The sequence below is a fragment of the Spermophilus citellus genome (assembly GCF_964194105.1).
Source record: "Spermophilus citellus genome assembly, chromosome: 5".
NCBI lineage: Eukaryota > Metazoa > Chordata > Mammalia > Rodentia > Sciuridae > Spermophilus > Spermophilus citellus.
The window spans coordinates 143,773,760-143,799,415 of record NC_138186.1 but is presented as its reverse complement, the minus strand read 5'-3'; the positions used below and the strand labels follow the sequence as shown (position 1 = coordinate 143,799,415).

The following is a 25,656-nucleotide window of genomic DNA, read 5'->3' as shown; positions in this document are numbered from 1 at the left end:
TAATAGTGAAAAGTAATCACTGATTTTAGTTGGGATTTTCAGATGTTCTAGCCTTTACCATTTAAAGCACCAAATATTTTCTAGCTGTAATACTTTTCTAGCTGAACATTTTTCTAAAAATTATTTCACATACATCTGCTTTGTGCAATTTAAGAATATTGTCTTGCATTTACATATTTGTTCATTCAGTCATTAACACAAAATTGTTCAGGGTTATTCTGTGCCAGGCACTGTTACCTATATGTAAACTGATGGAAAAACCAGACATAAGGCCAACTTTCACAGAGTGTATGGCCAGCAAGAAGACAGGCACTGGACAGTTCAACAAACAAATAAGTAGTTGACATTCCATTTGTGGTAAGTGATGAGAGGAAAATAGAGGGCACTAAGAGAAGGAACAGAAGAAAACTACTTTTGGTTGAGTGGTCAGGAAAGGTGTGTCTAAGACAGTGAAATGTAAGCTGAAACCTGAAGCGTGAGACAGCCAATCTTCCAGAATGTGGGGGAAAGCATTCCAGACACTGCTTTCGAAAGAGAGGCCTTGGTAGAAAAAAAAAAAAAAAAAGGCTCTTTTTGTTTTCTAGAAAGTAACAGAAATTCAGGGTGAGTTGTATACAGGAAACTTGAAGATTGATCTGATATATGATGTGGAGTTGTGTCGTTTTTAAGGCACGTTTATAGAAAGCAGCTTAAAGCCACCAATTGACATGCACAAGACATTGTTTGCTTGTTTCCAAGAGCAGACACAGAGTTAGGAGGCACCAGGTCACCTTTCCAGTAGACAGGATAAGAGCTCCAGGCTCTGACACCTAGACTTGGTTTTTTTCTGCTGTGAAAATCCCCTGTCTGAGCATGTTCCTGGTTCACTGATGCCTAGAGCCGTCATTACACAACTAGTTAATGAACTGAACCTACAGGCCTTGTGGGTGGAAGGCCCATTGTCCTGGTATCTCTGGGATTCACCTTTCTGTTCTTTCTGCTGTGGTGTTTCCCTTTCACTTGCTGCCAGAAATTCCGTTGTATGTAAAAAAAAAAAGGAGCTCCTTTTTACATATGTGTCAGTCACCTCTGAGTAAGGGCCCATTGTCTTGTTCTGCTCATACACTCCATGAACTTGGGTGTGTGGACCTTGATATATTTTTCTGACTGTTCAGAAGTCAAGTGGTTTGGCCCTTGTTAGTTTTTTCCTCATGGATGAAATTGTGAGAGGGTTCAGTCTTAGGAATTCCTGGTGTTTGGGAGAAGATATCTATCTCTCTCTCTCTCTCTCTCTCTCTCTCTCTCTCTCTTTCTCTCTCTAGCTCTCTCATTTTTGTTGTCTTAATAGATCAAGCAGTTATGTATAATTATTCATTATAAGATTGATTTTAGGGTGAAAAAAATCTATCCACCAAACAAAACACATTCCATTGGGGGTGATATTGCAAGATTTACATGAAGTTTCTGGTGTTTGAGAAACCAATCTTATCCCATTTCCTCAAGAGTTTTGAATGAATTCTGAATATCAGAGGAGTTTAAGATGACAACACCAGGTTTATTATGAACAAAGCCAGATTGGGAGTTTTCTTTGGACCCAAGGCCTAAATCATGTTTACTACTTCTTTATCCAAATTGAACTTAACAAATGCAATCAGGACTCTTGTCCCCAGAACCAGAAGACAGAGGAAGAATGATGTGTATTCTGCAGGCAGACTGCCTCTAAAGAAGACAGCCTAGGAAGGGTTAATTTAAAGTAGGCTAGAACCTTTCTCTCACTAGTCAGAAAGGAAGGATGCAGTATTAACCTAATACTCACAAGAAAGTGTTTACTTTATGGAATGGGGCAGAAATATGAAGAAAAGAAGAAAAAGGTTTCTTCTATATTAAAGCAAAAACAAACCTTTCTATTTCATTTAGACATTATTTCCAAGTATAGGCACAGTGTCTTGTGAATCTGTGCAGTTAATACGAGATAGGATTATTTAACAGAATGGCTTTACAAAGGTCAATCCTAAGACTTCTTTGACTTTATTATTTAAGGTCAGCCATAGAAACACAATAAGCACCATTTTCCTCATCTGTTATAATGAGAATTATAAATTTGTGTTCTTGTCAGGGAAATATATCACCATGAAGGGTGGTAGGAGAAACAGAAAGACTTGAGTACCTACTTATATGTGAGAAATGTGGTATATGATTTTTGGATATCTTATTTAATAACTATAATCAAACCAATAAGAATTGTTTTCATCTGGGGGGTGGGTGGGAAATGAGTGTTAGTTTACATAACAATCTGTTTTTGAGCAGTTCTGATTACCCAGTCTCTGTGAGCCACAATGGTAAACAGTGATACCATAGAAAGTGGCATTTCAACTGACATCCTGAGGATGAGGAGGACTGGGCATATTTCTCTCCAATAAACATACTTCCAGATTTTCCTCAGAAAGTCTTCCATATCTCAAATCAGGAACTGGAACTTCATTCTCAGTTTTCCATTTCTTTTATCCTATGTACTCATAGCTATCAAGATCCTGAAATGGGAGAGACATTGGAATATTCCAGGAATAGAGAAAAGAACATTCTTTCTTGTGTGCTTTAAAAGTTAGAATTGTATTATAAGTGTTTAGGGAAACCTTGAAAGTGTTCAAGACAATTCCTTATGCATCCTTCAAAATTCTGCACATCTTATGAGTATTTTTATGGACTGCCATTGTACAAGGTTGTCTTTTCAGGGATGTTTGTACACAACCTTGGGAGAAAGTGATAGTTCCTTCCTTTGTCGCAAATACAGCCCCGTATGAAATATTTGAATTTCCTAAGTGCAGGGTTGTCTTACTGTCATGGAATGCATTACATGTATAGATGTCATGTCAGCCTGTGGAAATTGAACTTGTAAAACTGTATCAGGAAAATGCTCTTATCCTTGCTTCCACTATTGCTGAATAGTAAAGTTTCTGACCCAGAAGTCTTGTATATTCTGCCATGAAACTGTGGCAGGCTGACTTGATAGTTTGTGAATAGGGTAAAACCTTAGACCCTTCACAGTTCTTGGCACTTTTGGGGATAAGAATAAAATGCCAATAGTGGCATGACTTTTGGGAAGAGAAAGGATGAGAACCTCACAGGCCAAATAAGCAGGTTTGAAGAAAATCCATGGGCATCATTAATGAACATGTTGACCAGATTGTTTGGTCAATTTTGGAACAAATGGCCTTCCATTTTATTGTGATAATGAGGAAGAGTTGGAGAAATGATTGTAATTTTGGTACCTGGAAGTAGGCTTGAGTTGAGCTGTTTGTTTGAAAGGTCCCCTGGTTGTTGCTAGGCTTATTCCAGGTATGGTGATTTCACAATCTGATAGGTATCTTTGGATGCACCCATTGTGAAAAGCAGCCCAGGGATTGGTCCTGGATTAGAGAAAGGTTCTGACCATCTCCAAACAACAGTTACAATTTCATCTTGTCACACCCTGAGTCTAAAAGGAAGGAAATTTGCAACCTCTGTGTGTAGAAACCAAGTAAATGACTATAACTATAAATGACTGATTCCCTTAGAAGATGAGAGTAGCAAGTGTATTATTCTTGTTAAAGATATATTCACCCTTAAGGTTCTGGCAAGAGTTGGACCATTTTATGGCTCAAGCCCTCCTGGCAGTCTGTCAGGTCAACCTTAGATTCTTTGGGAGACAAGAGTAAAACCTCTTAGTTTTTGCAGTGCATCTGGGCTGCTTTAGGGGTTTTTGTCCCTCTTGGCAAAATTTCTCTGAAACAGAAAAACTCCCATGGGAAACAGAAATGAAGTATTGATTAGTTTTTGAGCTCTTACCGCCATTAGAATGCTGATAATTATAATTTATTGGAAAATGAGAAATTGATCCAAAGAAATCTAGATAAATTCCTGAGTCACTTTCTTGCCTTGTGAAACTCCCGTAGCTTCTATGTTCAAACAGGAGTAGAACTTGAAAGATGTTGTCATAATCATGGAGCAGAAACTGCCCTCAATTAAATCAGACTCTTTAAAAAGAATTGCTGCTGGGCAAGTCAAGCCGGAGTCAACCAAACGGAGCAAACGCCGTAACCACAGCCAGAAAGTGGTTATGGCTGCTAAGTATAGGGGTTTCCCAAACTGAAATAGATGGTGTCAGCAATGGTGATCTTGCTGCCAAATGCAGAGCATTGCATGGATTGAAAATGTTAGAAGTTCATTTGATTGAGCCCTGAGCCAACTGCCAATCAAAACTGAAAGTACATGAATGTTTTTTACTAACACAGAGCTATTCTGTCCTTCTGTGCCCCTTGTTCCTTTCTTCCTGATCCATCCCAGCCTCAGCTTCTTTAAGGAAATGAGTAATTGGAGGCTGATTTCTACCTGTCTCAAGGGAGAACCAAAAGTTTATACATCCATCTGAGTGTGCTGGGTATTATGTCTATGATACAAGGTGTCCTCCCAAAGCTCCTATTAATACAGGAATATTTAGGGATAAAATAATTGCATTGTGAGAGCTGAAATCAAATCAGTTTGGATGGGCTGATTCTGTGGTTAACTGTAGGCAGATGGGTGTAGCTGAAGAAGGTGGGTCACAGAGGACTTACCCTGGAAGGGTGCATCTTCCCTGCAACTACCCCCGCCTTCTCTGTGTTTCTGCCTTCTGACCCCTCTATGAGCTGAGCAGCTTCTTACACTGAGCCCTTCCCCCATGATATACTCTCTCACCCTGAGCCCAGAGCGATGGAGTCAACCATGTAGACTGAGATCTCTGAAACCACGAGCTTCAAATAAACTTTTCCTACTCTTTAAGTTGTTCTTGTCAAGTATTTTGGTCACAGTACCACACTGGGAAACTCTGGAGAAGGAAAGAGCTTAAACTTTCATGTCTCTTTAAGATCTAAGTACTTAATTCACCTCTTACCCTGTAGATGGAGAAAGTAGACACCTGAATTCAACTAATGTGGCTTAAATGGGGCTTGCAGTGGGAGAAGGCAACTAGAAGACCGAGTGAGTGAGGCCCATTGGACCAGTTCAGTGCGTTGTTATTTCCACTGTTGAATTTTACATAATTATACTGTGAATGCTTATTATGTCCCAAAGGAGTCTACTGATTAGAAGAGCCGCTTATAGAAAAGTTAGTAACATTCAGGTCCCACAATCTTAAGGACCTCTCTGAAACTTCAGGTATCTATTAACTGATGATTTTTCTGATTAGATCCTCTGGCAAAAGGAGGAGGCCTCCACCTGGAGACTTTCCTTGGGGTTCTGGGCTTGTCTGATCCTCTTTCAAATTCAACTGAATGCAGGCCCATGGAAGTTGTATAATTCTTCAGCTGGTGTTCCCATTTTGTGGTGAGTCAATTTATATTTAACAGCGAGCACATTGGCAATGGACAGACTTCAGTTGTCAAATGGAAATGGTGTGTTCAGAAATGCAGCCAGCCTGGCACCAGTGACACAGCTTCATATGAACAAGTGGTAGCTCTTACCGTGCACTCTGCTGTCTGGTTCACAGAGGCTCCCCTAAATGCCTGGATCTGATTCACTTATGGATTGACTAACCTGAAACCTGATAGTATCCACTGGGCTGCTGTTGCTGTTCAGCCTCTCCATTTGCTATTCTGAACTAAAGATGGACATTGTCTTTGTGCTCACATGCCCAACAGTCACAGGCTGAGTACAAAATAAAACACTCTGTGTTTGTGATGTAGGGGTGGCTGGCATGCAGACTTGTGACCCTGAAAACAGCAGACTCGTTTGTCTTGGTGAAGGAAGACCTAGCATACATGCAAGAGGCTACTCCTGCCCGTTCCTGCTGTATCAGTGGCACTAAACCCATCTTGGAACTGTCACTGGTGACTTACTTTTGTTGACACATTTTCAGATTATGGTTTTACTGGTTCATTTCAATTAGCCAAGTCCGGCCATATCATGTGGCCCTCAAAACAAACTTATGTAAGTCTCATAATGTGGTACTCTTTATCACAGAAGCCAGGCCTGAGAGTCATGGTACTTAAGGACCCTTCTGTGGTTCTTATTATGCATGGGCATTTCATATTGTTGAGTGTTGGAATGACCTTCTTATAATCAACTCAAAAATATTTAAAACAACCTCCCTGACCATCTCCTAGTCTACACACAGTAGTAACATAGTTTGGTCACTGAATCTAGCAGCCCTAGTTTGGAATCATTCTCCTTTTGATTGCTAAGGAATGAGACACTATGTAGAACAATTTTAAAAATTTGGGATATCATCCTGACTCCTCAGAAACATGAGATTTTTATTTCCAGAATGACTATCCCAGGCCACCTGTCTGGTATACCTTCCTGATGGCAGCTAGGTTAAAGGGGAATCAGGCCTTAAAATTTATTCTGGTTCAGCCACTTGTATATTCTTGTTGGATTTTATTTCCCTCAACCATAAGGATATTGATAACTTGGTTGAGCAAATTGCTCACCAAATGCTGTTATACCCTGGATCTTCAGGTCTTCTTCCAGCATCCATGAAATTGAGGCCAGCTAACCTGTTAGCGAGCAAGTATGGTAAAATCTCAGGTCTTTCACAATTCCTGACACCTGTTGTGATAGTTCTGGCTGCTTAGTGGAGAATAGATTGAAGAGCAAATGCTAGAAATGGGGGGTGTGTACCAGTTGTAGCACAGGATTTTAATTTGTGGAGATGACTGAGTGATGACATGGAGAGGCTATTGTCATCAAAAGAAGATATTACTTACATTTCCTAAAGAGAAAAGGGCATGCCACATCATGAAGGGCTACCTGGGGAAGCATGGGGTTTGGTCAGAAGGCAAAAGGAAGAGGGGAAAGCAGGAATCAAAGCCTTTATTAGGATTTATGTAAAAGTGTACGATAGGGCAGGGAAATGGTTTAGGATCGGCTAGTTTGAATAATTTCAGCAGGCCGGGGATATTAGTTGGGTAATTTAGGGAAGGAGTGGTATTGGCCTCCTGTAAAGGCGATTGATAAAGGAGATGGTTGAGGTTGTAGTGCCTGGATTTGCAAGTTTGCATGGGAAAAGTTCATTCCCCTTTCCTATCTTTAAGAATTGGCCAATCCTGTTAGGGCTGTCTCTCCCTAGTCAGGGAGACACCACAAATGCTAGAATATCAGAATAAGAAATATAGCTCATACAGTTCGTTTTGTGATAAATGGATGCCAAACAGATAAATATAGAATTTAAGGAAATGCATTTAAAACAGGAAGATTTCTTAGAGGGTTGCTGTAGTAATTTAAATAGAAGGTGATGATGGTTTTGACTAAATGGTTGACTGGGGAGATGGAGAGAATGAGCAATTCTGAGACATGATTTGAAGTGTACACCAATTAAATTAGATGAATTTAGATATAGAGTTTGGGGAAAGAGACTAACTCTGGTTTCTGGCTTTATTTATATGGAAACTATTGCACAGTACAAATAGGATTTGTGGAGATGTAATAGAGACCGGCACTGGACATGATAAGATTTGCCGTGGCTGTGAGACATGTATAAATTAGAATAATTTATAGGTTGGGCTGGGGTTGTGGTTCAGTGGTGGTGCGCTTGCCTAGCATGTGTGAGGCACTGGGTTCGATTCTAAGCACCACATACAAATACATAAAATAAAGGTCCATCAACAACTTAAAAAATATTTTTTAAAAAAAGAATAATTTATAGATAACTTAGAATATGAGAATCTAAAATTCAGATGATGGGTCTCTAGTGGTGATGAAAATATAGAATCTGCAGTAGTAGAGAGTATTGGAGACCAGATGGAAGTATGAATTTGAATGAGTTGGGGTCAATCATACATTTGCTAAAAGCTTCACTTCTACCTGACTTGCCTCACTCTTTGAATTATCCACTTGGCCCCTGAAGGTACTTGAGTTTGTCAGTCTTAATGGAAAAAGAAGAAAGACTATTACATAAATGGAAAATATAATTATTGTTTTGATACTGTATGATATTTGTTGTGCAGTGACATAGATGTGATTTACTAAGGCTTATTTTAAAATAGGCTCTTAGGTTATGGATTTTATATTTTCTTGTAGATATCACATCAGTTACCTGTCTACAGAAGCTGGTACAATCTGTGGATCTGTTTAGTTTTGATTACACATGGTCTTTTTCAAACCAGCAATTTGGGAGCTTATTTTACAGGTAGAAAATATAAATTATTTTACTTTCTCCGTCTTGTGGCTTTTCATTTGTTGTTAATACAATATGACTATATGTTTGGTTTTCTCTTTGTTCTCCTGTATTGGCTCATTTTATCTTTTAATTTCAAATATCTTTCTTTGGAATTGTTCAGAAAAGTGTCTTATACTAAATAAGCCAATAATGAAAAGTAGCAAGAAATGCTATAAAAGAAACTGGAGGTATTTTAGAATTTTTAAGAGGAAGGGTGATTGATGGATTACTATATAATGTACAAAAGAGGGTCCAGTAGAGAGGGGAAAGTATGAAGAGCAAGGAGTACAGAGGTGTCTACCTCATGCTGAGAGTAATGGAGAATGAATAGCAAGGTGAGTGTAAAGGATGCACCCCATGAAACTTCAATAAATCGTTTATTTTCTTGAATAATAAAAAAACTGTAGCAAAATGACTAACAAATGACAGATATCATGATTGATTCAACTAAATCTCATTTTGCATATTACTTGGAAATATATTCATGCATTCAGCAAATGCCAATGTAGACTGACAATGTGCACGTCACTGAACGTATCATCTGTCAGCAGTTTGTAGTAGCTTCACTTTTATCAGAATGTGGAGCAAGGTCTCGCCCTCATTGAGTGTGCTTAAATCATTGACAGATGGAATAGGAAGAACTCTGGAATTTTTGGAGGTCAGGGTACCATTTTCAGTGTTTTAAAATGTAAGAGAAACCAATAATAAAGCTTTACTGCCTTATAAAAACATCTAGTTCCTTTGATTTGGCTATTTTAATAACTCATTTGAATCATAGTATGTCCCAATAACTATCCACATTGAGTGACAGCTATATGCCTAATTTTAAATACGGAGTAATAAAAACAAATTATTGTTAACTGAAATACACTCGCTGGATAGAGGTTTCTAAAATATGTGGTTCATATATAACAAATACTATACCACTCACACTTTGAAAAGAAAATTTTTGTTTCATGGGTGGGAAAACACATTTAGAAAGAATGGTTTATATATCTGTTTCAGGTCACTTACCTAGTTGGTGGTAGTATGCTAACACCGAAGGAGATTGCAGAAATCTCTGTGCATAAAATGTTAATTAAAATCATCTGTATTATTTTCCTACTTAGTTCTTAAAATGCAAAGGGAAGGCATACCATTTACTTTTATGCTTCTAAGAATTCTTTGATGACTTACTATAAACTGAGATAAAGATTATATTTTTCATCAAAAAATTGTAGTTATTCATACTCCTTAAGAACTGAAACTGTAAAGGACTTGGTTTTCATGTTTATATTTACAGAGTTCTCTTTGCATTTTGCTTGTCGTCCTTACTCTCTTCCTCCTCCCTGAGACAGGGAAAGAAAATTACAACCCAGCTAGCCCTCCCTCTTTAATGCATGAAGAAACTTATTTTATCCTCCTCAGAGTTCCAGGCACGGTTGACTGGGTCTCTATTGTATCTGAAACAGACATATACTTTTTGCTTCAGTGAGTGCTTCTTGAGCTCATAAGCATTGAGAAAATATCGGATGATTTATAATCCCTTAAGAATGTAGACATTTCAAAAGCATATTCAGTTGAACTTAAAAACAATCTAATTAAATCACAATACCCTAGTAGTGCTAACTCCTTGAGAAGGTTTGGCTACAAAGATTATTTTTAGTGATCTTAACCATACTAGGAGCACCTGTTCAAATGGGACCTCTAGCACTCCAACATAATCCACGTTTATGAATTTTAAATGCAGTCAGGCAGCTCTCTGTCATTTAACTATGACTAGCAACTATGGGGTGGCATCCAAACCTAGCCCCAACTTGTGTTGCAAGTAGAAGGCACATACTCTCCTGGTTTTGCAGCAGCAGCAACAGCAGCAACAGCAGCCTCTGATACTAATGGAGAGATAGCACCGGCTTTAGTTTCTGACGCCACTGGGGGTCTCTGTCCTGCTGTCCAAAAACCAAAACAGGGAAATGACTTTTTACACAGATCCTTCTTTGAAAACAAGAACCACTTCAAGAAATACTTGTGCTAGAAATTCTCCAGATGAAGTATTACCTCCTTGCCTGTAGGTCACTGTATCGTTTTGAGCCAAGATGTAAAGACCAAGAAAAATGAAGGAAAAAGAAATCATCTCAATTGCATAAACATATTGGAGGCAAAAATTCCTTTAATGCCTGAAAATTCTACACTGAAATTTATGAAGAATTTATGGAATGGGGTTAATCTTTATTTTGAATTCTGCAAGGCATATTTGTAATGAGATAAGAGGTGAAACTTGCATGATAGTTTTCTATAAAAAAGATGGTATTTCACATGAACTATAAAAATGGGAGTTCATAACCCACTTGATTCTAATGTATGAAATATGATTTGTCAAGAGCTTGGTAATGTTGTGAACATCCAATAAAAAAAAATTTTAAAAAAAGGAAAAAAAAAATAACATAAATACCAGACAATTGACTTGCTTGCACTATCTTTATTTATTTCTTAAGGTTAGCTATTCATTTTTTTATTATGATGTAACATGTCCCTTCTCTTCTTAAAACATAAAATGACTATATTTTAGAAAACATGTTCCATAAAATGACAACCTCTTTGTGAACATTTCTAATTCATCCCTTCCTCTATCTCAAATGAAAAATCCAGTTTAAAATGAATTTTAAAAGAATGCCTAAAATGATCATTCCATTTTGTTGTCGTACACGTGCTTAAGGGGACAAGAAAGTTTTGGAGTTTATTGGAGAGAAGTAATAATGAAAGTGAAATTTTACATGCTTTGTCACCCTTCCAGAAAGCCAAAACCAAATAAGAATGCTTTTTAAAAGAATAAAATTTCAGTTGAGAACATTTAAATGAGTATCATCCCAATATTAACTTGCCACAAAGAAATGCAGTGTAATTGCTTCTACAGAAATACTTTGCTTTAAAAGAAATTCAAAGTGCAATCTGCTTCTTTGCAAATAGAATGCAGGGATTTAATTCTTTGAGGCGTTACTCAATGGACTGTGAATGTGTCCCATGACAGTGGGTCGACAGAGCCTAGTAATCAGAGTGGCTTCACTGAAAGCACTTCAGAATAAATGCTATACCTATGTTAGATCCTACTGAAAGACAGGAGCTGTTGATGAGGGTGACCCTGGGAAGCAAGTCATCTAACTATAAACAGAAGCCTGTGGAAAGCCATTGGTTGGAGCCAACAGTGTTTACTGTCCAGGTCTCCTCCTAGTTAACCTACATAACTGCACTGCTGGGGGAGCCTGAAGGTTCCTGCCAGAGCAAGGTGTTTTTAAGGCTACCTGAATGTTGATTACAGACTATAACCCTCTCAGAACATTCTGTAAGCCTCCAACCAGGTTTCAGTCCATTGGCACTACAGACTAGAATTTATTGACTGTTGAACTTCACACACACGCACACAAAAAACTCACTTCTAAATACAACTGGAATTCATTTCAGGTGTTTGGAATTTGAGGTAAGTTTTATTTAACTTTTGATTGAAGCATCATCATTTTTATTATGTTATGTGGACAGTCATGTATTTAAGTTTAGGCAGTCATATCTTAGAGGAAAATGTTTTTCTACTTAAAATGAGTAGCTTGGAAATTTTTGTATTTATTATAAGGATGCTAGAAAAAATATGTTTGTAGAAATTGTACAAGAATGTCAATTAGAAAAAGTCTTTAATCTGTCCATGCTTATAGTTTGAAATACATTTTGTCTTTATTCATGCCATAAAAAAACTAACCTACACATTATATTAATGATGGGAGAAAGGCAGGTAATGTGATAATTGATAATTAATAAATGACATGCCACTATAAAGTGCTCATAGATAGCTTTAAGGAGCTTTCCTCTAATAGTTTCATGCTGCAAGATTTTAAAAACTAATATGAGTTATTTAAATTAAGGGCTTTTTCCCTCTGAGTCATGTGTTTTGAAGTTTTGTGCTGAGTTTGTGAATCTTTCATTAGATTTGAAATGTAGTCTTCTCAATCTTAAATGTTTCATAGATTTAAGAGGATTACTATTTCTTCCATTAATGGAATTCTATTATTTTTTCTAGAATCTAGTAGTAAGACAAAGTTTAATTTTAACTTATTCAAGAAGTCCTAATATTATAATTGGTTTTACCTTTATTTGGATCAATACATGAGCATATGCTTTGATTTAAAACACTGGTGTGGAAGCCCTTAGCGGGGGTACTTTGGTATGCTTTGAGTCTTTTGAGTTTCATAAAGAAAGAGTGTATGTAAACTGCTATTTTGCTACCTATAAGGGACATGATCTGGGTTAACTATCACAGTAATAAAGTATCTAAAGATTGTTTCATTCAAGACAACTGAGGGAAGATTTGCTGTGTTGGTTCAATTGTATTCCTATTGTGGGAGTGTGTGGGGGGGGACCACCATTCAGGAGGAGAAAATATCCCCTAATTCTGCGTATCTGTGAAAACTGATTTACTGCCAGAGTTAGAGTATTTAGGGAATCCAAAGAAGAAAGGGAGGGTAAATCATCTCAGCCAATAAGTTTTTTTTTCCCCCTTTGGTTTCCAGGGTCTACTGAGCATCAGTGAGTTTATCCAGTCCCTCCTTCTTTTCTTAGTTGCTATTTTTTAAAACACTGTGCAATTGAATGATGCTCAAAAATGTTGTTACACTATTGTGGAAAAAAAAACTGATTAAAACGCAGCATGCTGCAAATACATTGCTTCTTACTTTATTGAGTCAGATTTTGCACTGCCTGTTTTGGTTTTGGCTTATCTTCTAACCCAAAGTTTGCTAAACTGCTAAAATATTACTAATCAAAAAAATGACCAAGAAAGGCAAATACCTAACCACATAGTATTTTGAGCTATAACTTCTTGGGTGGAAGAAATAGGAGAGAGAGAGAGAAGTTTTTTATCCATACTTTGATTTTTGTCTTTCCTCCTCCGATTTCTTTATAAATAGCTGTTAGAATATTCAAAGTTACACGGTTGATTTTTTGAGCTCAGAGCCACCTCGCAGAGAGGAAGTTGGCTCTGTGTGTGTGTGTGTGTGTGTGTGTGTGTGTGTGTGTGTAAGGGCAGCCACATATTTTACTTTAGGGAAATGGTGCTAGACAGTTTAAAAGGTAAGACAGCTATTGAAGAGATGTAAAAGCCAGATGACTTCATAAGTGAGCACTGAGAAAACCAGGATAACTTGTCCTGAGACCCAGTTCTCAGAAAGCCTTTTTAATTGAGGTCAAAGAGGAAAGAATCGTAAGTCCACCTCAATTATTTATTAGGTTTACCTCGAATGAGACCTTCACTACAGATAGACCTAATCTAGAATTCCTTTACTTTTTAACCCCAGAGTTTTCCTACTGTGCTGATCCCATTTTATATTTAGAATGCAGAGTGTCCTTACTTCTTTAGAGTATATATATATATTGTGAAGCTGACTGACTAAATTTTACTTCCACCTGAGCTTTTTCATTTAAGGATTCTTGTAATGAACTACTACTGGATTTTGTTTTCTTGAAGCCACATGGTTAATGGGGCTGTTTCCTCTGGCCACGTAGTGGTATGTGTGAAATATGTGTCACATGGACCTGTTTTCTCTTAAACCCTAGGCTTGCACGTAATTCAAATTGTTACTTTAATTTGATAGAAAATCTACTCAAACAGAAAGCACATAATTTGTGTTGTTTAGTGCATAAATTACCTATGGTCTGTGTTTTATTAACTCTGCCAATGAAAAATTTCATTTTAGGATTAAGGCCTGAGGAAAGGTGATTTATAAGCATTCCATAACAAAGGTTATTACAAGATAGATTTAATGTAAAACCGCTTTACAGTATATTTTAAAACTGAAAAGTATTGCTTTAATATTGTGAAAAATATCATACTAAAATACAACATGCCACATTTTTTCTTATTGTATGAGATTTAATTTTAAAAATAAAGAACCCAAAGGTTAACATCTCAGAAATATTTCCTTTTAAAAATTATTATTTTAGTAGAAGATCAACAATTTAAAATTTACCATAATGGAAAATTAAATATACAAATGTATACTTTAGTATACATTTGTATACTTAATGCACTCTGCCCAAAATATCTATGTTTTATATAAATTAATTTACAAATTATAGATATATGCTATTTCATTTAAAATTGCCTTTAATTTTTTCATTTGCACTATATTAAATTGTTTTGAATGTTAAAGAATTTCTCCATTTTCCTTAAGGGTTATGACAATTCTGTTAGGTAAGAACATTAGAAGAGTTTTTCTATAGTCTGAAAATCTTTTTTAATCCTCACATGCACACATTGAGCACACACAAACCCAATAGGGACTTTAACAGAAACTTTTGCATGTGAATTTAACAATTTTGTATTGATAAACCAGACTTACTCTGTAGTCAACCGTTGTTCTGATTGGAAAGGCTAGGTATCGGTTATACTAATAGGGAAATGATGTTAGGTTCACTAGAGCATGTTACACAATGATTGATATTTATGCTTTAAAACATATGATATCTCATCTGTGCCTGTGGCCAAATTCTTTTGAAGTTTCACGACTAAGATGAGCTGAATTTGTTAAGTGGTGGAGGGCTGAGTTGTCTGGGGTCCTGTTGTGCTTGGCAGGTCATGATAAATGGGGTAGTTTTTCTTAACCTTGTGGCCAAAACATTCCAATATCTTAAAAAGGAAAAAGAAAGAAGAAAAAAAGTATGTAGAAGACACTGCCGAAAACATTAACAAGTTTTCTCTATTTAGGGAATGAGGGCAAATTCTTTTTTTTTTTTTTTTTTTTAAAGAGAGAGTGAGAGAGAGAGAGAGAGAGAGAGAGAGAGAGAGAGAGAGAGAGAGAGAGAGAGAGAGAGAGAATTTTTAATATTTATTTTTTAGTTCTCGGCGGACACAACATCTTTGTTGGTATGTGGTGCTGAGGATCGAACCCGGGCCGCACGCATGCCAGGCGAGCGCGCTACCGCTTGAGCCACATCCCCAGCCCCGAGGGCAAATTCTTAAAGTTATTTTTAAACCATTATTTCTGAGAATTTATAAATCTAGACTTTCATGGAGCAAAATTTAGAGGTATAGATGTGGATGCAAAACTCATGAAATTATTCTTCCCTGCTTCAGTGTAAAGATGCACAGTAGAGTTAGCATTTTTAACTTAATTTGCAATGGATTCTATTGAATTAATATATGCTCATTAAGTTACAGTCCTCAGTTTTTAGAATAGAATATTTCATTTTACTTTCTTGTTGTAATACATGGAAAAAAATTCAACTGCCTTCTTTATGAAAAATTGAATTACCAAAAAAAAAAAAAATCCTAGCAAATTAAAGGAGACCAAGTAAACCTAGTAAAATGTAAAGGAGACCAAAATAAAAGGAAACTATACCTGTAACTGTTTATGAGAAAAACTTCTTTTAACACTTCTCTATGTGCATTACTAAGGCTGGAAAATCTAGTCTCATTTCCAAACTTAAATTGTAACAGGATACAATCAGGCATCTCATAGTTACTTTTGTGACATTTTGAATCCTGAGTTGCTTTGCCCTGTTGGGTGATAGTGAAAAAACATATCATTAGAAAGAGTTTGAAATATTCCTGAAATACTCTTGCAGTATATGTTGGGCTTAGGGCAGGTGACAAAGGACTATGGCATAATTAAGGAAAAATGCACTTTAAAATTTTACAGGTTAATGTGTTTGGCATTGGGCTTTGCTAATGTACTGTACATAAATAATTACACTTTCTTTTTCTGCATTATTGATATTAAGATGCTTTTAAATTATATTCAAACTTGCTATGAACTCTCAAATAATTTGAAAGCTCTTGAGACAGTTGGAGTTAATGAAGAGTTATAGATGATAGGATTTTTTTCCCACTTAAAACATAATTCCTCCCCAGTGTGTGATTTTGTCTAACCTCCCTCTCCCAAACTTGAATTCTGGAAGGCTCTGGACTGAAGGCCAGATATCAAGTAAGATCTCACCTATGACAGCCCAATACCACTAGGGTAAAGGAATTTCCAATCTATGTTATTTGTGGTGGGTTAATATTAACCTTGCTAATTTTTCATGTTTATGTTTATTTTGTCTACTGTTGCACTTAAAATAGAATATTCTATTTTATCTTTGATATATAGCAGTTAAAAGAGAGTTACAGGGACAAAGGCTATGGCTTAATTGTGGCGCACTTGCCTGGCGTGAGTGAAGCACTGGTTCAATTCTCAGCACAACATGTAAATAAATAAAATAAAGGTCTATCAACAACTAAAAAATATTTTAAAAAGAGAGTTAAGTAAGTGCTTCTCTGAATGGAATAGATGCAGACTTCTGGTGCGTACTACAGTTCTCCCATTTTAAGATAAATAAATGGTGGTTTTGAAAGAGGTACTCAGAGGGCTGCAGAGAGAAGCTTGGGTAAAGAATGATAATAAAGAGATTAAAAGGGGTGGGCTGGGCTGGGGATATAGGTGAGTTGGTAGAGTGCTTGCCTAACATGTGCAAGGCTCTGGGTTCAATCCCCAGCACTACAAAAAAAAAAAAAAAAGGGGGGGGGATGGCATAGGGGGGGGGTTGTGTAAAAAAATTTCCCTAACTCCATGAAAAGGATTTCAGAGAGGTGTGCATTTTATAACTGTATGGTTTTTGTTTATGAGGAAAAAGATACTTTATGAAATGATTTAATAATTAGATTTTACAGCCACTTGGAAAAATGGCATTTTGTTTTCCTTGAGAAGCTTCTCAAATTTGTATGGATATATTAAAACAGGTGCATTTTTAATAAAAATTCTTTGTGACAATGTGTTCTAAAGAGTTTTTACATTTTAAGTTTTTGAAAGACAAAGAAATGAATATAGTATTTATAAAATAATATGAAATAGGTCTGGCTAAGGTATGTTGGACATTTTAGTTTAGCTAGGAGACAGTGTGCGTATCTGAGTTTGCATCTGTGCAGGCCTAGACATACAGCAATTCTATGATGATCTTTTCAACATAAATTATATTTACTTGGACCTGCAAATGATTATAAGTTCCTACATTAAACTATACATCTTCTATTATGTTCTAGAGTGGTTTCAACTTGTAATATTGTATTTAGAGAATGATTTTTTCTTTTAGTGCTATAAGTAAATAAATATTGAAATAATTTTTGACAGGAGCATATATTATAAAATTATGTATTTTGTTTAATATTCTAACTCTTACTATTTGGATTCGATTTTTTAATTAATTCATGTATGTACTTTTACATTTTAAAATAAGAAAAGTACTTATTTTAATTTGTATTTATTTAATGTAGCTCATCTGAGTCCATGATGATCTGGGAAGTCCATCAAACTCTGGGTGTATTGATTGTTTTACAATATTTTTTTAAAAAAATCCATGTTGTAAATGAGTCATTAAATGAGTTCTGTTAAATTAGACCATAATTTAAACACCTAGAATAAAGTTAGAATAATTGTAATAAAATACTTTTAGATTTCATTATTTAATTTAAAATTCAAACATGGCATGACTTTTTCTAGTACTTCTAATTATTTGAAAATATAAAAAACATTTTCAATAAAACCATTGATATTTCAAGAAGTCTTATTTTACTGTCAGAACCTGAAGTAATTAATGTTAGGTATCATTCATCTTTATCAAGCAATTGTCCAATGGTTTTATTTAACCCAGTCATAAAAATACATTTAACATAGTATGCAGTCATACAAGAAATTGTTGCACTACAGTATTTTTATAAATATCATTTATGCGGTCAGATTCACAGAGTATTCACATTTGAAATATGAGTAAAGCTGATAAGTATAAATTGTTGCTGACAGTAATTTCTGTATCAGTTTCTGTATTTACACAGTTTGGCATGAAATAATCTACAATATAATTTGCATTTTAAAAAAGTGTAATTTATGTCTATTTATTTTTTCATGTTTTCCTTAAGCAATAATGCATATTCAAATCTAATTTACATTGTATTTCCTACATTGTTCAGAGAAAAAAATATTACATATCACCCATAAAAATACATATAGTAAATTATTCATTACAATAGCAAACTTTCATTTCCCAAGTTTTCATCTTGGATTTATGGATGCAGACTTGGTCTCTTGTTATTCTGCATAGTATATAGTAAGACTTAATCATTTAGAGTTCATTTCAAAATGAAATGAAGTTTCAAAGAGGCCTTTGGAAAATCTTTTTCTGTGATCCCATGCTCTACATTTTTATGATTGTTCATGTTTCAGGAATTATAAACAGCAAGATTAAGTAGAAAATAATCGGATAATTGATTCCAGCTTTTCTTAGAAGATGGTGGATGGGATAGAAGAAATTCGTTCTTCTTTGTACATTTTTCATGAGTTAATTCTGTTTCTCCTCAAAAGATTGTGAGCTTTTCAAACACCCAGTGGTTGAAACATATATGAAAAAAATAAGGTTGATTGTTATACTTCAATATAATTGTCATGATGTAAAACATTCTGAGAATTATGCTATGTTCTATATGTATCTTCCAGATATTATGTTAAAAGTATATACCATTCTTAATACCATATCTCCAATTCTCTATAACTTATTTTAAAATTATACTCTTTGTGTTACTCATGTAATTAACATAAAGAATTTGAAGGACAAATAGCATTAGGATATATGAAAAATGATTTTTAAAAATAATAGTCAACTAATGCAATATCTACCCATTTTTCAGCCTCATTTTCTTCTCAGCATCAGTACCTACTGCCATGTATTCTTTGTTTTCTTTGTTTACCAGCTTACACATTTACTGTACTTCTTCCTCTCTTTCTCTAGAATGCATGATCCAGGCAGGTAGGTTTTTGTTGGTCTAAGTCAAGCTGATCAACAGAAGTTTATGCAAGCCATACATGTATTTTAAATTTTCTAGTGATTACATGGGAAAAGTAAAGAAAAATAGGAGAATTTTGTCATTTAAACATAATTTCATCTAATTTGAAGAGATATGGTTTTTTTTTTAGAATTTTTTTTTAAAGAGAGAGAGAGAGATGAGATGAGACAGAGAGAGAGAGAGAGAGAGAGAGAGAGAGAGAGAGAGAGAGAGAGAGAGAGAGAGAGAAAGAATTTTTTAATATTTATTTTTTAGTTCTCGGCGGACACAACATCCTTGTTTGTATGTGGTGCTGAGGATCGAACCCGGGCCGCATGCATGCCAGGCGAGCGCGCTACCGCTTGAGCCACATCCCCAGCCCAAGAGATATTGTTTTTTTCATAGTAAGACTAATTCAAAATATCATCTAATTTAAAGAAATATGTTTTTTTTTTCATAGTAAGACTTTGAAATCCAGTGTGCCTTTTTACACATAGGGCATATCTCAGTTCAGACTAGCCAGGTTTCATAGCCACATGTAGTTAGTGGCTACTTATAATCCGTTGAACTCCTTGAGTCCAGTTCATCTCAAAGCCTAGACAGTGCCTCATTACCCAGGCATTCAGTAATGTCTTGCTGCATGGAATATCATGTGTTTTGGACAAAAACAAAACAAAATAACAAAAACAAAAACAAACAAAAAAATCAGAAGTTGCTTTTTAGATTATCCTTTCTTGGCAGTTGGTGGGGCAGGGTAGGGTGAATTCTAGAGTTAACTGGATAAATTTTTCAAAACAACTTCCTTGTGCTGCCTAAAGTTATTATTATTAAAATTATTACTAGTACTTGGTAAAAGTCAGTTACTTCAGTAGTCCAATTTAAAAGATTTGTTTAAAAATTGATGCATTATAAGAAGTAACTAGTAGCTTATTCTTTAGCAATTATTTCATAGAATTTTAGCTCAAATCTTAGTTTTAAAACAAGAAGGGTATTAGTCAAGAATACAAAGTTCCACACATGCAGGGTGAATAAGTCTTAGAGATCTACTGTTCAGGGTCATGCCTATAGTTAACAATACTACATTGTCTACTAAAAAATTTACTAAGAGAATAGATCTCATGCGTGTGTGTGTGCTCTAAAGAAAGAGGGTGGGAAAAGCTGTTGGAGTTGATGGACATGATCATGGCCTAGGTAGTGGTGGTGATGTCACAGGTATATTCTTATCTCCAAGCTCATCAGATTGTATTCTTTAAATATATACACTTTTTGTTTTTCAACCACACCTCAATCAATTGAATATTTGAAAAGAAAGAAAAGTAAGAAAACCTAATAGACTCAACTGACGAATACAAAATAAGAGGGGAAGAAAGGCTTCATTTCTATTCCCTGCCCTGCTATTGTTCCCAGTGAGACATGGAACAAGTCATTTAACCTCTTTACACCTTAGTTTTCTATTTATAAAATGAGGATTTTATCCTTCATGCCTGTCTTCATGGGTTACGTGAGATTACGTATTGATAGTTTTAATATAGTGTGCCAAAGAGAATAATTGCTTAATAAATGGCAGTAATTATCATTATTGTGATGTAATAGAAATTTAACTTTACATATTAAGATCCTATGATCTTCGTTTTAAACATTTTAGTTTATATGCTTCTAAATTCCATTTTCATCACATATATTGGTTAAAATTTTCTTATAGATCTCAATTTGAAGTTTGCTACATAATCACTTTCAGGCTAATCTTTATGGTTCTCAGGATGATCAGATAGGAACTGAGGTAAAAATAATATCTACGTAAGTGGTCTTTTCCTTTTTGGTCCATCTTTTGCCCACCTCTTTGTGTATCTATGAAAACTAGGATTTAGATTTCAAATATGGGTATGAAGTTCTGCCACATCTCTTGGACTGCTTGTTTTCATTTCTTTCAAGACAAATTTGGTAGTAATTTGGTTTTCATTGAAGACAGAGGTTCTATGTATTCTATAGGAGTGTTCTATCCTTCCAGAACTATATGGTGCCATTCACTGAAGTGCCATTGACCTTCAGTTCACTTGAGTTTATGTTCAAATTAGTCAAAACTGTTACCTTGACCTCTCTATGTATGTTTCTTAATGATTCATTTAACATCTCTTTATTACTTCAGAAATAAGATAGAGTTGTGAATCAATGTGTAGATGCCATAAAATGACTATTATTTAGTCTTTGGTGAATCTGAAATTTCCTTGCAAAGACATATAAGATGATTAGGTCATAGTTCACCTAATACTTCAATCAATTACAATATTCTAACAATATTTTATCAGAAATGTTTGTCAAAATCATCCTCTTTTCTCCCCATGACTCCTGTCTGAATTTCGACCTTCACCACCTTCCACTGCGGTATTGAGTAATTCACTTAGTAAACATATTTAGGGAACATCCAGTCAAGGCTGGGATGTAATGATGTATGTCTAGGGCCAATGCTATTTCTGCATTCATGGAACTTCTAGTCTCTCTCATTGCAGGAGACTCTTGCCTATACTTCAGTCTTCACTTTGTTCCCTCACACACTGTCTTCGAGGGCAGCACTACTCAGTTTATCATCCCCCAAAACCAAAGCTAAATGTTCTCTTTGATAAGTGGATGCTGACCATAATGGGGTGGGGGGCATGGAGAGAATGGAGGAACTTTGGGCAAAAGGAGAGGAAGGGAAGAGGAGTGGGTATGGAGGTAGGAAAGATGGTGGAATGAAATGAACATCATTACCCTAGGTATATATATGACTGCACATATGGTGCAACTCTACATCATGTACAGCCAGAGAAATGAAAAGTTGTGCTACAATTGTATACCATGAGTTGAAATGCATTCTACTATCATGTATAACTAATTAGAACAAATAAAAAATTTCATATTATATATGTATATTATATACATTATATATATATATATATATATATATATATATATATATATATATATATATATATATAATCTCCACTTCAGTAGTCTGCATTGCCTGCCCAAGGTTAATTTCCAGACCCTTTAACTGGGTACCAGGACTTCATAAGGTGGTTCCCTGTCAAGCCCAGGACAGGGAAGTGCTGATGTTCTCCAGGTGGAGTCTTCAAGCCCTGTGTCCCTTAAGAACCAGTTCAGAAGTTGCTCCTTTTTTTTTTTCCCTTCCCATCTCCTTTGAGATGGAGGAGTTTGTTTTGTAAACACAGCACTTCAGATAGTGGTACCCTATACTAGTCACAGTATGCTAAATACTACCCTTCCTTCATTCAACCACAAAGTGAACAAAAAAAATCTAATTGCAACCATCTGGATGAAAGCATAGCTTTACCAATATCTGAAAAAAATCTAATTCTTTACTTACACTAATTATTATTTAGAATCCCAGGATTCCATGGGTACTAGATAGTAAAAGAATCAATAGATTTGTATTATAATTATTAGATTGGTATTATAATTAGTACTTTGAAAATGAATTGAAAAGAATCAGAACTTTCTGGTAAGTTATTTGGAAAATGATGCTTTGGAAAATCAAGGGTAATAAAGAAAAAATGGTTTGTCAATAAGTCACAGGAAGCTTATCTGGCTCTGAGTCTTGCCGGAAGTATATGTGTGTTTTTTTTTTTTTTTTTTGTGTGTGTGTGTGTGTGTGTGTGGTGTTCTGGAGCTTCTCTGCCAGTCTCAAAGGTAAGTCACTATGGTCTTAAGGAAAGTAGTATTCACTTGGGGTGTTTTCTGTGTATCCATTGGACAGATCAGATAGTTTCTGGTGGTGATTTAGAGGAAAGAACTAGTGAGAAGGAAGGATTCTATTTCCTGCTGTTTTTCCCACTTGGTTCCTATTTTTTCTTGGACAAATTTTTAATGGACACGAGATTTTGGTGGATTTTCTGGTGAATTTTGTATTAACATTTTAAGAAAAGTATTCTTCCCCCACCTTTTCTCTCTTTTTCATCCTCTTCGTCCTTCTCCTTCTCTTCTTTTTTCCCCTGCTCTTAAAAACATTTCTTCCTTCCTCTGTCTCCTGGTGCTAGAGTTCCATGGTAAGGGAACTAATAGAACAGAATGACAATCTCTTTGCTTCTCAGTTTGATTTTCCTATTGTGTAAATGTGTCCACTGGAAGCAAAAGAGAGTACAAAGTTAATCAAGCAAATAATTGATTTCCCAGATTACACAAATGTCTACGATTGGAAATGAAAACAAAAGACACAGATTTTTGAAAGTGTAGGGTTGTGTGTGTGTGTGTGTGTGTGTGTGTGTGTGTGTGTTTTAAGCATTCTTCTAAGTGTGTGTGTATGTTTTAAGCATTCTTTTAGAGGAGGAAAGAATTGCTTTGTGAGCTAGAAATACAATACTGTACAAGTCAAAACTTGTCCTTAGTGGTGCCTTTCATTTTGCAATTCACACCACACAAGTGTCTCTATGCTGTATATATCTAGTGAACTTTTTCACTTCCAAGTCACATATTAGAAGTTGAAACTGCTGGAATCCTGTGGGTTGCATAAATAGGCAGACCATCACAATACGGATATCCTGAGTGTATGACAGTGGACTTGTAAATAGATATTGTGCACTTCTCATATTAATGAAAGGATTTTTGAAGTTTATTCTACTATGAATACAATATACCTTTAAGAACATGGTATCAGAATAGGTATCTGGGCTTGATGTTAAATTTTGAAAGAAGATGGATATGTGCTTTCCCATATTTAGAGGGTTACAACATACATCTCTTCAAAATGGATAGCATAGCCTGAAAAGCAAAAGTTATTCTCATTCTTTACCTTTCGTAAGTTAGAAACCTCAAAGTTGAAATATAATCTGTGAAATATACTGCAAATATATGTGAAAAGTCTAGGAGCAATGCCTAAACTTAATTGATGTGCTGAGACATGTATAAAACATACAGTCATTGGATTAAGAAAATTAAAATTAATATATGAATGTTTTAGCTAACACTATACTGTGACCCAGAATCTGGTGTTTATTATTGTGTGCTTTAGTGGGAGACAGGAGCAGTATCCATTGGAAAAACACTTCCTAATGGACTAAGAACAGTATGGCTTTCTCGTTCCTAAGTAGGAAACATGGTTCTTTGGTTTCTTTGTTCCTCATTTGACTGGTCCCCAGCAATTTTTGCTGAACTTTTTACATACTGATGGAGACCAGCGAAGTGCATTTGGCAGCTGTTCATGGGATAATAATGAGATACACTATTTAGTACTGCATGCTGTTGCTGTAAAATGTGGGGAGTATTTTATAGAGACCTTGGTGAGCGGAGCTGTATCCACTTTAATAAGTGTGTGAATCTGAGTAAGGAAGTTATATTTTCATGTGAGAATAACTACTACTTTTTTCTTACAGGTAAAGAAAACGTGCACAGATTCCGATGTTTCAGAACCTCAGAATTCCAGGTACAGTAAAATAAAGATTGAGACTCCTGTAAGAAAAATTGAAGCTTCAAAACTAGTAAAATATTATATTATATTATATATCAGGTACAACTGAGATTTGAAACACTGAGTTTGTTACAGAATTTGTGTGTGGAAATTACATATTACTTGGCCAGGGCACCATTAATGATAACATTAACAAAAAGAGATTGTGATTGAAGTTGATTTTAAAGAATAACAACAAATCTCTAGACAAGATTGAAAAATATTCTCTTTGATGTCATATTAAGTTAAACTTCATTTTTCAATCTGATCTTTTATAATGTATTTCTATCAGGAATTGTGCTGGGTACTGAATAACAGTCAAATCTGTTTTTACCAAAAAATAAAAACCATAATATTTCTCTTTGTAATGAAACACTGCTAGATTTTTGAGAATACTATCAAATTAGTAAATGCAACATTAACTTGGCATTCTCTCTTTGGTTGTTTGGAACTGGTGGAACTGAGGAATCGAAGTATGAGACCACTTCTCACAGGAACTTAGTGCTAGGGCTAAGGATGTAGCTCAAGGGTAGAGTATTTGTTCAGGGCACACAAAGCCCTGGTTTCAATCCCTATTGCTGAGGGATTTGCTAGTACTGAGTTGTTTGCTAGACCAGATGCCCAACAATTTTTTTAATCTCACCATTCTCCTTGCTTTCGTTTCTATATTCAGGTCTGAATTTTAAATGGATAAGTAAAAGTATTATAAATACCATGACATAATAAACATATGTTCTTAATCTGATGCTAATGATATGACTTACCCTAATATATTAAGAAATTTGCATTTAATTGTGAGTTGGTACTAGTTTATTTTGTCCTTCTTCACATAGCATATGATGGATGTAGTGATTCTCTCAGTACAACAAAGAAATACAGATCTCAGTAAAATGTTTATGGTACCGTGATTTCCTTTTGGATAGCTATATTGTATCATGTACCATCCATTAACCATTCAATAACTTTTCCTTTGTTTTACACAGCATGATGTTCCTATAATTGATTCCTCTACATATTAAAGTGATTGTATGTGATCTTTTCCTTTGGATCATTAAGGGCAATGTAATATGATATAGGATTATTGACATTTAATCTTTGTTCTTTATAGTTAGTTATCAAAATGGAACTAAATAAATTTATCTTGTTGGAACATTAAGAAATGTGCTTTCCCATATTTAGAGGGTTACAACATACATCTCTTCAAAATGGATACCATAGCCTGAAAAGCAAAAGCATTCACAGTCTCTCTTT

At 35.3% G+C, this 25,656-nt stretch overlaps 1 protein-coding gene across 14 annotated transcripts in view; it reads left to right on the top strand.

Annotated features, from left to right (window-relative positions):
* The window catches only part of EYA4 (EYA transcriptional coactivator and phosphatase 4), a 273,585-nt gene that overhangs the window by 121,355 nt on the left and 126,574 nt on the right, over nucleotides 1–25,656 (top strand). For 13 of the 14 annotated variants that reach the window (XM_081296065.1, XM_081296064.1, XM_081296073.1 and 10 more), the window contains exon 3: nucleotides 24,332–24,381. In XM_081296065.1, the coding sequence (XP_081152191.1) occupies nucleotides 24,332–24,381 (50 nt within the window). Of the gene's footprint in view, nucleotides 1–11,401; nucleotides 11,607–24,331; nucleotides 24,382–25,656 lie in introns of those variants that run through there. The other variant, XM_081296066.1, reaches the window with a different exon arrangement.